Genomic DNA, 15,290 nt, shown 5'->3' on the forward strand with positions numbered 1-15,290 from the left:
TGTTGTGTGATAGCTATTTTGGATTATTAGAGACTGGCATAGTTATAGCGCCAGCTCATTTAGTCAGGTTCACATTATGGACTGACCCTTGTATGTTATAGTAGTTGAGTACTAACCCATATAGTGTGTACTCTTATCTTTATGTGTTGTTGGTTGAGTAGAGAAGAAGAAGATAGAAGAAAATTCAGCTATCCATCTCTCTTGTGTCTTGCTCTCTTTTGTGTGTGTGTGTTTACTTGCTAGGGTTTGAAGCTCTCTCTCTCTCAAACACACATACACACCACTAATGCAAACGAACTATCTCCCGCCACATACACTCTCACGCATAGAAATCTCTCTCTCTCTCTCTCTCTCTCTCACACACACACACACATATATCCTCTCCCTTCTCACACACACTCTCCCACACATAGAAAATATATCTCTTACATACACACACATGCGTACTCTCTCTCTCTCTCTCTCTCTCTCTCACACACACACACACACACATACACATGCAAATATATATTATATATAATATTATGTTTTATTATATTTAGATGCATATACCTATACATATATATGTATGTATAGGTATATTATATTTTATTATAATATATGTATGTGTATTTATAAATATAAATATATTTATATTTAAATTAATTTAAATTATAATTTAAATTAAACTTTAATGGGTGGGGATGCGTGGTGAGGTGTGCTCACTCGCAAATAAATGCATCTTATATTTTATCTCTCTCTTTCTCTCTCACACATGCACATGCACCCTCTCTCTCACACATACACATGCACCCTCTCTCACACTCTCTCAAATGTTGAAACTCTCTCTCTCTCTCTCTCTCTCTCTAACACACACACACATGTACACACTGCACATGCACGAATGTAAATGCATACTCTTTCCTCCCCACATATTCACACATAGAAATTCTCTCATGCATACACACTCTCTTTTCACTCTCTCACATATAGAAACTCTCTTACACACACGTATGCATACATACTCTCTCTATCTCACACATATATATGCAAATACATATTATATATAATATTGTACTTAATTATATTTAGACGCATATACCTATACATACATATATATAAATATAAATACACAATTTCTATCAACGAGAGGTGTACTCACTTTCAAATAAATGCATCTTATATGTAATGTCTCTTTGTCTCTTTTTCTCTCACACACACACATACATCCTCTCTCTCATTTTGTCACCACAGACACACATTTACATTCCCGTACTTACACTAATGCAAACGCACTCTCTCCCCATATACACTGTCTCACATAAAAATTTTCACACAATATATGCAAATATAAATTATATTTAGACATTCCTATACATACATATGTTGTGAATTTACAGATATAAATAAATTTACACATAATTTTAATTAATTAAGTTTAATGTAGATTAAATTTTAATGGGCAAGTAAGAATGCATGGTGAGGTATGCTCACTCTCAAATAAATGTAATTGACATATAATGTCTTTTAATCTTTTCTTTACAATGAGAGAGCCACCTACAAGTTAAGCTTTCATCATGAAGCTTACTTTTAGGATACTTTCACAGCTAGTGAATAATACAACAAAGGAGCATTAAAAAAAGGGAGCACTCATCAAAAAAACTTGGAACCCATTAAAATTTCAACACTTTTTTGGTTGTGACATACAGGCTGGAAAGGTACAGAAGAGCATGGTAGCTGTCAGACACTTGCTTAAAAAAGCAATTCAAATTCTTCATGCTTCCTTGGCAGAAGGACCTCCCGCCTTCAGGACAAATTGTAAAAAACCTCTCTCTAGAACACAAGGGACATTACAAGAAACAGTAGATTCAAAACTTAGTAATTCCGCAGAAATTTGATTTGGTACTAGAAATATAACAAAAACTTTGACTGCCACAAAAAGCAGCGCAATTCGATGCAAACATAGCATATATAAGACTCCACAGTGAAGTCCCAAATTATTCCACAGAGAGCACGTATGCAGTAGAAATGTTGCTGATGTCAAATCCATTGAAGCTGGAAGCAGCTGCCTTTGTGTAGGCACCCATGCGAGGAAAGACAAGCCAGTCACCAGCTTGAAGATGAGGTAGCCACACATTCTGCATCAGGGTATCTAGCCCATCACAAGTAGGGCCAAAGACCGTCGACTCGCAGCCTTCAGATGAACCTCTACCATCCCTTCCACTGCAAACCAATAAAGCCCGGACAGAGATTTTAGCATGATCATACAACAAGCAATTCATGGAGCCATAAATCCCATCATTGATCCAGTATTCAGCCACTTTCTGTCCATTCCGGGTGCGCATGCGGCTTCCAAAGACTTGGGCAGCCAAGGTGAATACACCCTCTGCAAAGAACCGCCCCGGCTCAGCTATAATAGTCACACCACTGGAAGCAGGAAAGTACTTGTCCAAGGCAGAATTAATAGCAGCAGCTGCAGCAGAGAAGCTCACACCATGGCCACCATCAGAAACAAACCCCCCACCGATATCCAAGAGCCTCAAAGAAGTGATCCCCAACAATCTGGCCAGATCAAATACTTTCCGCGCATGGGCAATTCCATTTGAAAATGACATGGGATCTGAAGCCCCACTTCCTACATGGAAGGCAACCCCAACAACTTCAAGATGCAGGTACTTGGCAAGAGAGAGTAGCCCCTCACACTCCTCCATCTCAGCTCCATATTTTACTCCAAGAGGACATCTAGCACCTGCATCACAAATGCGTATGCGCAGAACCACTTCTGCCTGCGGATTTAGCTTCCGGATCTTGTACAGCTCAGCTTCTGAATCAAATGTTGTGAGATGTACATCTCGAGCTGCTGCATAAGTGACATGTGATGGTAGCTTACATGGATTGGCAAAAATTATGCGATCACCACCGACACCCAGATTCTGCACAGTATCAAGCTCTGCTTTACTTGCCACATCAAAACCAGCTCCAAGGGCAGCCAGTAGAGCTAGCAGCATGCCATCTGCATTGCATTTAACAGCGTAAAAAGGATGGACCCCAGGCATGGCCAACTTCCAGGTTTTCCAGAGCCTGAGAAGCACTCCAATATCCATGACATAGAAAGCATCTTCTGTACCAGTTCTCCTGATCCTCTTCAATATCATGTCATCCATGTCTTTACTTGTGGGACCAATTTGCATATAATCTGCATTGAATGCTGATACCATATGATCTGCATTGGGACAACCGAACCCAAACCCAGACTTTATCTGCTGTTGAAAGCAGCCTTTCCCTACACTTTCAAAATTTTCCATCTGAAGAGAACCACCTACAGAGATTGGTGCAGCAGGTCCAGAACCAAAACCATTTGCCCGGAATGTAAAAAAGGACACCGTGCTCCCACCAGGCAGCTCTTCCCTGCTAGAAGTATCACACACATAGCTGTGAGGCAACAAACATCCTCCCCATGAGCCTGCTTCAGACTTGCCTACAGCACTGCTAACATGTAGGGCAACAGAGAGAACAGCAGGCCTGAAGCAACACAGCACCTTGTCTGCAAGAGATTGTAGGTTCACTTCTTCGGGACCGTAACCCATGGTTTCAAAGCTAGCATAACTGTACCCATCTTCTGGGGTGACATGTATGGTTGAAAGAGCACGTCCTTCGACAGAGTTCATGGAGTAACCACATGGGTCAAATGCAAAGTCACAGATGTCAGAATTTGGAAGCAAATTCTGTATGCCCGAATTGCGAGTCATCTCAGCGGCAGTCTTCCAAGTCCCTTTGTAAAAATGTGACGCTTGTTTCCTATCCAAATGTGTCATACACATTTCTAAAGTGTAAACAGGCTTTTCAAATGCACACCCAACATTACCTTCAGCAGTTGATGCAGAGTAAATGTGCCAGTTTTGCACATTTGCAGTGCCACCCATTACACAAGATTTACTCCCAGCTCCAAGCTTCCCAAAAAACTGATCCAGGTATTCTACCTCATCAGAGAAGCTTCCATGAGGGTACAGCTGCTCTTTTGGGAAAATGAAGCATCCGCGAGTGTACCTACAGGCTTTCACTGTCAGGGACAGCCGGTGAGCATGAGCAAGCAAGACAGGAACCGCTCTCAGCAGCATGGTTGTGCCACAGGTCTTCAGAATCACCTTGTATGGGTATACAAACAGGCTGGACTCTGACAAAACGTACGAATCAAAATAGCTGTTACTCAATTCTGACACAATGGTGCACCTTGCAGCATGCAGGACCTCGTTCAGCTCACTGCGGGAGAGGGCTCTCAACCCTTGCACATCACCATCAAAAGACGGCAGAGAAGTGGAAAATTCTATCTCAAGCCTTTTCTCAAAGCCTTCAAAACCCCCAACTGCATCAGCTGTGTCCTCTTCAACGTGAAGAAGAATCCCCATGACGAGATTTGGCTGCCTTGTGTCGACGCTGTGTGTTTTGTTTTGGAGAGGAGAGAAGTTTTTGGGCGGGTGTGTGTGTGTGTGTGTGTGTGTGTGGGTGCGTGCGTGTGTGTAATGTTTGCTCTTTCTGCCTAGTATATTTACTCACTTTTGATAGCGAAACTAGCACACCTACTCCTATGTTTTAATGTGGTAAAACATGTCAGGATGGCCTCCTCACACACTGCAAGCAAACAGGGGAATGATCAATTCAACATCACCCAGAGATGCATACAAGCAATTTAGTAACTCAAGCTTTTCTACATTGCATAAATCTACCCTTGTAAACAGGAGAGAAAGCAGTATGTCCTTACGTTGGAGTAGGCAGCACTGCGGAACTTCTCAATGCCTCCGTTGGGTCGGACTTCTTCGATAATGTAACCTAGCGGAGCCTCGTATTGGAGTACACTGGAACTTTTACCACCTTTGGTCTCCATTATAACATTCAGGATGTCCTGCAAGCAATGAGAGGGAAGAGTGAACAAGTGCGACAGGGGCCACATCACAAAACACACACACACACACAGAGGGAAGAGGAGGGTTTTGCGTTGTGTGTGTGTGTGTGTGTGTGTGTGTGAGAGAGAGAGAGAGAGAGAGAGAGAGAGGGAGGAGACGCAGAGAGAGAGGAGAGAGACAGAGACAGATGTGTGTGTGTGTGTGTGTGTGTGTATGTGAGAGAGAGAGAGGGAGGAGACGCAGAGAGAGAGGAGAGAGACAGAGACAGAGAGAAGGGGGGAGGAATGAGAGTTACCTGGGGGGGTGACCGCAGAGCAACGACACGAAGCTCGCTTCTACCAACTGTTAAAGCAGCTGTTGTGTAATAGAGACGACTCGCGAGGCTCCCGCCACAAAGAAAACAGAGAAGAGAAGAGCCAAAAATAAGGGGGAAGAAGAAGGCTCTGACCCCGAGAGACAGGAGCAAACGAAGGCAGGCAGAAGGTACCGACGAGAGCGAATAATATAAATAGGCCTTTTACCTTATTACCCTCCAATTGGTGCGCTCTCGATCTCGATTATATAGCATTCCAGCTACACTTTTCCACGTGGCACACCCTCAACCTTACAAATCCAGTTGTCCATTTCCACGGCCACCTGTCAGCCCGCCGATTTTTTCGAATCTTCACACGTGTTTCTCCTCCGTCTCTATACCGGCTGGTACACTGTCGGAGGCCTCAAAATTTGAAGGGCGGCACTTCATTAGTAATTAATAATCATTTGAAGGGTATAAATTTCGCTACTTTGCTTTGCTTTTCTGAGAGGGTCATATTTCCTAAGAAGGGCTTCAAAGGGCTTCAAAGGCTTCAAACTTAAGGGTTGTAAGCCCCTTGGTGCTTCAAAGAATCCAATTCTATTCAAACCACAAATTTTCCTTGGTCTATTCTTGTCATTATCATGCTCGCCACATGTTTCCACCACTCCCAAAAGGAAGTCCCACTCTCACAAGGGGGGGCAAGAAAGAGAAGGGGGGGAAGGGGGGGCACATTATAGTGTATTTTTACCAGAGAATATTAAAGAAAATTCGTCATGTATTTTACTTTTTTAAATAAGGGGTACATTCTTGAAACAAAAACAAGTTTAAATGGTTTTTATTATTGGAACTTTCACCAAACAAAATTCTAATCGTTCCATGTCTACCCATCAAAAGGGGAAGCGACTCCCCACCACCCAACAATTTCATACATTTAAGTCACCTAGAAGAGATTCTAATTTTTTGTCTTTCAAGCTAGATAATTAGCATATATTATGAAGCAAGTCATAGCTTACAAGCGATTACAACATTGACAATAGTGTCAAAAGTATGATTGGTTGATGGGCATTGTTACGCGTTCAATCTATTCAAGTCCAGAAGTTACGTGGAAAGTGAAGGTCAGACCATAAGAGAATGTCAAACACCCTATATGCCACACTTTTTGTTGAATTTTTAAGGTGAATATGCCATAACCTCACATGAAAGAGGCTATGTCACCTACCCAAATATGTGAAGTCTAGATATAATTGCTCACATATTCACAAAGCCATAATACCAACGCAAATGAGCATGCCCAATATTTAAAAAAAAACACTACTTTCCTCACCTTTTTTAAAAATGCGCCCTTTCAAAGACTGACTAAGGGTATTTTCAAGAGGCCACAATGGTGTACCCATCCAAAGATCGATTTTTTAAAAATGTGCACATCAAAAGATTGATTAAGGGTATTTTTAGAGACCACCATGGTGTGTTTAAATAGATCCTTGTGAGAAGGAACCTTTGATTTTCTAAATGTCTTACGCACATTCTAACCTTCCATGCTCAAAAAAGATCAACCCTTCTATTTACGCTTTATCATTACCTTAGTGATGGCATATCTTTCCTTTTTGCAATACACAATGTTTTCCTAGCCAACCATCCAAATGTATCCACATTCTATGCATCTAAATGAATAAAAAAATTATATCCGTACTCACAAAGGGTGCCGAATGCGAATCACTCAGAATACCTTTTCACTACAATAAATTGATCCCTACAATTATGTACCACTAAATTTTATTCTTTAAAAAAAGTATGTCGATACCATTCATCTTACTTTTAAGTGTATGCATTGGTAGCTTACAAATCAACAAGTTGCATGGTTGTGGACCCATTGAAACTATGATTTTTCATTGTAGATGAATTGTTTCTGAATGAAAGTCTACTCTATCTCAACAACAAGACAGCTCACCAAAGACATCATTTCATCATAGAACAACATAGTCAAAGATTTGCATTGAAGCAAAGATCGTGTAAGTTTGTACAAAAAATGTATTTTGAATTTATAATTGATATATTGTATTGTTACTTTATTCGGCCTTAGATTTAAACGTGAATTTTAAAGCCTCCTTCAAACTTTTCAAGTGATGAAGTTATGCATAACAATCAACAAGTGAGGAGTTTGTATGACATTATATAGCAATGTGGCTCATGTTATATGTGAAGTTAAATGTTCCTAGTGAAAAAGATGTGTTTTTAAAGTCAACAAATGTGCACATCCACCAAAAAAAGGTCTCAAAGTAAGGACTTTAATAATACAAAAATACCTCGATTTTCAACCACATTATACAGACAAAGAGACACACCTACCAAACCCATGCTCAAAATTCTAAGAAGAACTATACTTCTTGGTAATTCCTCCTTTAGTAGTAAAGTAGTATCCATGGTTTTGAAAAGAAAACTATTATGACTCCTTTATAACAAATAAAAAGTGTTTTCTTATAGAATGTGGAAAGTCACCATTCCACGTATCTCATTATGCATGTTTCTATCTGATTTTCAAGCATTCAAATTGCACATGGTCTTGAAATAGCACGGATGCACATGGCATCCATGTTTCAACGGAATTTGACTAATGTGTGGCTTACTTTTTTCATTACAAGAAAGGCTTCATTACGTTTATTCTACATAACCAAACATAAATGTTATGTCATCATTATAACTTATTCCTTTATGCCATTTGTTTGGAGCATCAAGCAAAGTTTATTTATATACAAATGAACATGTAAATGTTATGTCATCATTATAACTTATTCCTTTATGCCATTTGTTTGGAGCATCAAGCAAAGTTTATTTATATACAAATGAACATGATAAAACAAAATTTTATGCATAAATTTAAAAAGCCCAAGTGCATGAAGGTCTACTTTCTCTTTTAAACTCACAAAAATAAGAAACTTTTCATGGTGACTTAAGAAGAGTGACAATTGATAAACTTTAAAGTGCCATTTCAAAGCTTTATAAGTATTGATTGACTACAAGGACTGTTACATATGTGGTTGAAGGTGAAGGAGTAAAAAACAATGGCTTTTATCAAAACAATGGACAACATTCTTTTTTATCATAATAAAATCAATGTTTACACTTTCTCTAAATCAGTGCATTATATTTCTTGCACATGGCAGCTATTTGGACTCTTTGAAATATTTCCTTAAAATTAGGGTATTTTTCACATTATAATAAAAAACCATTGCATGTGCATAAGTAAAATTTAAAAATCATTGATTTTCACCATCCTCATAGATACACATCTTTGAAACTCCTACCTCGAAAAAGAAATAGACAACATGAAAATAGGTTTTTGTGGTACCGTGCATTTCACACGAAACATGTACAAAAACACTCTTAAAAAAAGGACATCAAATGATTCATCCTCATGTCTCTTGACTCAGATACACCTAAATAACATTACTTTAGTCAACTTAGGATATAGTTCATAAATAAGACTAACTATATGTTTAGCAGGGATGCCAATAGAAGCCCTTTATTTGTAGCACCGCATGGTAAATACTAACTTTCAGTTCCCTATAAGATGTAATCCGCTCTAAGCAGCATGCAAGATTGATAACTTTTTAACCTTAATGGAGCAAGGGTTGTTGTTGGAATTAGGGTTGCAGGAATGCACACACAACTTCAAGAAGATGAGGAAGCTTGAGCACAACACAGTAGTGTATTATGAGTGCCAAAAATGAAAGATAACTAGCCCTAGAAGATAATGGGCGTATATACAATGCACGGGGGAAAAAACCTCCTAGTGAGGGAAAAAGTGCCCCGGCGGTCCTAAGTGTGTTCACACACATCACTACTATAATATGGTAACAAATCCCCCCTGGAGTGATGCGGTGAACAAGAGCTAGCACTCATGTATAGGGAAGTGTCTAGCTATGTGGACGAATCCACAAAAGGGAGTAAGCCCAAAGCTTTGCGAAAAGCTTCGAACTTCTCACGAGGCAGAGCCTTTGTGAAAAGGTCTGCAAGGTTATCCTGTGTTGGCACATAAGCCAAACTGATCTCTCCTGCAGAGAGTCTCTCCCTGACATAATGGTAGTGCACCTCAATGTGCTTCGTACGAGCATGGAACACTGGGTTCCGCGCAACTGCCAATGCGCTCTGACTGTCAGTGAAGATGGTGGTGGCAGATGGCTGCCCAACACCCAAATCAGCCATAAGGCGTCTGAGCCACACACACTCAACCGTAGCTGTGAAAGCTGCCCTGTACTCAGCTTCACAACTAGAAGTGGCCACAGTAGGCTGCTTCTTGCTCAACCATGATATGCATGAGCTTCCAAGCATGAAGCAAAAACCACTCGTGGACACGCGTGTGTCATAACAACCAGCCCAGTCAGAATCTGAAAAAGCATGTAAATCTGGCGGCAATGATCCCCCCTTGGGATAAAACAACCCAAGATGCCGAGTACCACTCAAATAGCGAAAGATACGCTTCACTGCCTGCCAATGCTTAATGCCTGGGCTATGCATAAATCTGCTCACCTGTGAGACTGCAAACTGAATGTCTGGCCTCGTAATGCATACATAAATGAGGCAACCAACAGCTGTCTGATAGAGTGTGACATCAAAGTGATCTCCAGCATCATGAAGACTCAACTTCAAACCTGTCTCCATTGGAGTAGCAATAGGCTTGCAGTCTTCAAGGCCAAATCTCCGCAACAATGTTTCAATATACTTTGTCTGACACAAAGCAATACCTTCATCACACTGCTTAAATTGTATCCCCAAATAATGATGCAAATGCCCCAAATCTGACATCTCAAAAGAGGCATTCAAATCAGCCTTAAAATCAGCAATATGACTCTCATTTGGTCCTGTGAGCAGCATGTCATCGACATAGAGAGCAATGATTAGATGTACACCATCCACACGTTTAGCATACAAAGTGCTTTCTGTTGGACTATTCTGAAACCCATGTGCAGTCAAATATGCATGTATTTTTTCATACCAAGCTCGTGGAGCTTGCTTTAAACCATATAAAGCCTTTTTTAACCTGCACACTTTGTTTTCCTGCCCTCTTTGAACAAAACCACGAGGCTGCGATACATACACCTCCTCATGCAAATCTCCATTTAAGAACGCAGTCTTTATGTCCAACTGATGTACATTCCAACCATTATGAGCTGCTAATGCACAGATGCTACGAACAGTGGTCATACGACATGTGGGAGCAAAAGTCTCATCAAAATCAATGCCCTTCTCTTGAGCATAACCTTTTGCAACAAGCCTAGCCTTATGGCGATCCACTGTGCCATCAGGCTTACGCTTCAATTTGTATACCCACTTAGTGCCAATGGCCTTCTTGCCAGGGGGCAAGTCACATAAAGACCATGTACCATTCTTCATGATAGCATCGTATTCTGCTTGCATAGCAGCCATCCAATTTTCTGAACTTTGTGCCTCATCAAATGAAACAGGCTCACTTTCATCGCACATACTAGAAACAGCCAATGCATAACAATCTGACGCATAAGAGGCACCATGAGAGCCAGAACGAGTGCGACTAGACAAAGGGGCATCCAACTTGCTGTCACGCAAAGTCTGCACCAGCCATCTAGGCATATTCCTAGAGCCCTCAATCTCTTGTCTCTCATCCTCAAGTGCATCATGCACATCTGCATCAGATATAGGCTGATCTGTGCCATCATTTAAAACCTGCATAGGCTGAAAAACTGCCTCATGAGGTATTGCACTTGACTGTGCACCACTGAAAAGAGGCAACAATGTATCATAGACATCACGTGAGCTGATATCTGTCTCCTTAGTACATGAAACCAAGGGCTGAACTGCATCTTCCACAAATACAACATCACGGCTAACCAAAATGCGCTTTGTCTGTGGATGATACAAACGATAGCCTTTGCTCTCAGCACTATATCCAACAAAAATACATTTGACAGCTTTGTCATCCAATTTTCTGCGATGTTGCACAGGCACTAATGCATATGCCAGGCAACCAAAAACACGTAAATGGCCAACAGATGGCTTGCGGCCATGCCAAGCCTCATATGGAGTGACAACCTGTAATGCTTTGGTGGGACACCTGTTTAGTACATAAGTGGCACACATGACAGCCTCAAGCCAAAAACCATGTGGTAGACTTTGACTCTTAACCATACATCTTGCCATTTCCATGAGAGACCTGTTTTTTCTCTCAGCCACACCATTTTGCTGTGGTGTATACGGCACTGTACATTGGTGTTTTATCCCACGCTCAGCCAGAAATGCATTAAATTCTGAAGACATATACTCCCCCCCTCGATCTGAACGGAGGGTGCCCATGTTACTTTCTGACACATTTTCAGCCATAACCAAAAACTGTTTGAAGCACAAAAACACTTCGGACTTTGCCTTCAAAGGATATACCCATGCATGCCTGGTAAAATCATCAATGAAAGTCACGAAGTAAAGGTAGTTTCCAAATGATGGAGTTTGCATGGGACCACAAACATCACTGTGAACAAGCTGCAATCTGCGTTCAGCTCTCACTGATCCATCTTTGGGAAAGGAAGCACGCTGCATTTTACCCAATATGCAGCCCTCACAAACATGCTTGACAGGTGCCTCAAGCTTAGGCAAAGAAGACACCATTTCAGATTTCTGCAGGCGCAGCAAACTTGCAAAATTCAGATGACCAAAACGTGCATGCCACAGTTTTGCATTTGAAATAGCCTGTGTATCCATAATAGCACATGCTGAATCCTCTACACATTTGCCATCCATATTGAGCTTATACAGCCCTCGACATAGTGAACCAGATGCTACAATGATGTCACCACAAGAGAGATCATGAACAGTACATCTGTCATCCACAAATTTCACAACCAAACCTGTTTTGGCAAATGCGGAGACTGACAGCAGATTCTTTTTGATCCCTGGCACATACAATGCATCAAAAAGTGTAAAGGTGTTGCCATTTGCAACATTCAGCACAATCTGTCCAACTCCTTCAACGGGATAAGAGGAGTTATTGGCACAAGTGACAGTATTCCCTGTGGGAGCAGACTCAAGGAAAGTGAATAAACTGCGCTGCGAGGTGATATGCTTAGTGGCACCACTGTCAAAGTACCATACATCTGAATCTACTGCAGACATACATGCGTCATGCAAAGATGGGTCATAACTGCACTGCGCATTGAATGCCCATTCTGTATCTAGCACAACATTAGCAGATTCATTGTTAGAAGGAGAGGCATCTGCAACAGCCATACTAGCCTCTTTCTTCTTAGCCTCTTTCGCAGCCAGCTTAGGACACGCTTTGATGACATGATCATTTCCCTTACAGTACTTGCAAAATGTCTTCTGTTTGTCACCCTTCTTCTCATCTTTGTCTTCCTTCTTTGGTTGCGCAGCATTTGCAGATTTCTGCTTACTAGAAGAAAAGCCAGCTTTACCTTTCCCGCTTCTCTGACTAGCAACGAAAGCTTGATCTGCGACACGCATAATATTCCTGTTTTGCCTTGACTGGTCTTCTTGCAGCAAAACAGAAACTAACTCCTCAAATGATAAGGCATTGGGATTGCCTTTCATCATCAAGCGAAGAGTGGAAGCAAAACCCTGATAAGAATCTGGTAGACCATTCAAAACAGTCTGCACAAGTGAACTGTCTGACAGGATTTCATCTGCAGAAATGAGCTGCTCTTTGAAATCCTTGATCTTTGTCAAAAAGCTATCCATAGAATCACCTTCGTTCATATGCTCACTCTCCAACTGTTTTCGGAGATAAGCAACACGAGCCTCATTTCTTGCCTGATACAATGTGGCAAGTACATCCCAAGCATCCTTAGAAGTCCTGCAGGAGCGAATATGTGGGATAATGGTACGTTTGACAGACAGCGCAATCAAGGCATGAGCCTGCGCATCTCTACCATCCCAACGAATCTGCTCTGCTGAAAGTGGTGGTTCTCGAACAGCTGCTACAGCACTTGTGCCTGCACCATCATCAACAGTACCTGTTTCTGATGTGTTTGCAGCATTCCCAGCCACAATAGGACGTGCATCAATACCCTGCACAATGTTCCATAACCCCTTTGCTACCAATACATGTCGCATCATATATGCCCACAATGGATAGTTGGTGCCATCCAACTTATCCTCAGCAGCCAACATGCGGAATACATCATTGTTGTCAGCCATGGCCAATGACTGTACTACTAGATGTAAATGCTGTCTGTAAGAGGTAAACCTGTATAAAATCGACCTGTGCTATGTAGCACAGCCCAAAACAGACGAATGGGCACCTGTCCTGCAGATTTTAATCTTGACAGAAAATCTGCACAGTAGGACGATATTGCCTGCGCAGTACTTGGAATGCAAAAACGGAGGGCGAAATGACTTCAGATCAAAATTCTGAAACGACCAAGCCCTACGGGCTTTCCCACGGCATATACTAACCTGCAGACGCTCGTGAAACCTCGTCGCAATCGGAGGAGATGAAGCGGCAGGTGCCGGTGATGCTGCCCGGGAGGAGGAAGCCTGCTCTGATACCAATTGTTGGAATTAGGGTTGCAGGAATGCACACACAACTTCAAGAAGATGAGGAAGCTTGAGCACAACACAGTAGTGTATTATGAGTGCCAAAAATGAAAGATAACTAGCCCTAGAAGATAATGGGCGTATATACAATGCACGGGGGAAAAAACCTCCTAGTGAGGGAAAAAGTGCCCCGGCGGTCCTAAGTGTGTTCACACACATCACTACTATAATATGGTAACAGTTGTGTGGGGAACTAAACGAATTGACAAGATCAAGCTAAGCTCAAGAGCTTCACCCTTGCATGTGGCTAGTTGCTTGATGATGACTTCTCCTACACTCATCATCACACCAATGTGGATCTTTCTCCAATGGATTGTGCAACCACTCCTTGCAAAGCTTGGAATGGCAACCCTCACATGAGAGAATCATTATGCTAAGCTTAACTGCTTAGAAAGTGTGAAGAGAGGAGAAGAAGAAGAAGCATGAGAAAACAAGCTGTTTAGTAAAAAGCATGCCCAAACCCTAATCCCAAACACATCCACAAATATTAGATTAGAGGTACAAGAGAGAGTAGAGATAAAACTAAACTCTATTGCATGAATGAGGATTAGAGGTACAAGAGAGAGTAGAGATAAAACTAAACTCTATTGCATGAATGAGGATTACTCATTACAAACATGAGAAGTTGTCTTTTATGCTTCATAAGCCAACTTCTCACTAGGTCACCCAAGAGTAAATGCCCATGATCGATTATAAGACTTTTACAAGTGCTTGACCACATATTGTTATAACTGTTTAGCTTTCTAGTTTATTTCTCATGTTATGAACTTGCAGTATAGGAATCATGAGTGTCTTAACTTACAACATCAAATGACAAGAATTACAATGTGAGTAAAGATGCTCATTACAATCTAAGTAAAGATGCTCATTAAAATATAAGTAAAGAAGCTCATTAAAAAATAAGTAAAGAATTACAATATAAGTAAAGATGTTCATTACAATATAAGTAAAGATTCTCATTACAAAATAAGTAAAGATGCTCATTAAAAATTGTACGGGTCTTGTCAATGAAGAGCCATGTTAACTAAAAGTGGTTAACATATATAATCCCCTTTTAAAGTGTACAGATGTTGTCGATGAAGATATTGAGCTTAACTAGTGCTACGGACATTGATGACCACCTCAGTGATAGCTTCTGCATGTAGCTGAGTTGGTGAGATTATGGGCAATATGTCGCAAGTGGTTTATAGGCACTAGAGTTATGGAATAGTTATAATGCTAGCTAATGTAATTGGGTTCACACTATGGATGAACTTTGTATGTTATAGTAGGAGAGTATTTTCCTTATAATATATACTCTTATCTCTTTATGGATGTAGAAAAAAAGAAGAGAGTAGAAGAAAATTCTACCAACCAAATCTCTTATGTGCTTGTCTACTCTTGTGTGTGTGTGTGTGTGTGTGTTTGCTCTTGTAATAAGGAGCTCAAACTCACCCTCTCCCCCATATTATTCTCATGGTATTAGAGCACCGGCTCATTTGAAGAGCTCAAGGAGGCAAGCAAAGGAAGTGATACATGGATAAGGATAACTTCAC

General features: G+C 41.0%; 1 protein-coding gene across 1 annotated transcript; it reads right to left on the reverse strand.

The window, feature by feature from the left end:
- Window positions 1–1,854: 1,854 nt before the first annotated feature.
- LOC147612869 (uncharacterized) lies at window positions 1,855–4,602 on the reverse strand. Its single transcript, XM_086782141.1, has one exon. The coding sequence runs from the start codon at window positions 4,383–4,385 to the stop codon at window positions 1,977–1,979; it is 2,409 nt and encodes an 802-aa protein (XP_086638267.1). The 5' UTR covers window positions 4,386–4,602; the 3' UTR covers window positions 1,855–1,976.
- Between the last annotated feature and the right edge of the window lie 10,688 nt (window positions 4,603–15,290).

The sequence above is a fragment of the Cibotium barometz genome, chromosome 44 (genome assembly GCF_041138505.1).
Source record: "Cibotium barometz isolate CiBa-2024 chromosome 44, ASM4113850v1, whole genome shotgun sequence".
Lineage (NCBI taxonomy): Eukaryota > Viridiplantae > Streptophyta > Polypodiopsida > Cyatheales > Cibotiaceae > Cibotium > Cibotium barometz.

Coding starts and splice junctions, on each gene's coding strand:
- LOC147612869 (XM_086782141.1), bottom strand. CDS start 4,385: ATGGGGATTCTTCTTCACGTTGAAGAGGACACAGCTGATGCAGTTGGG.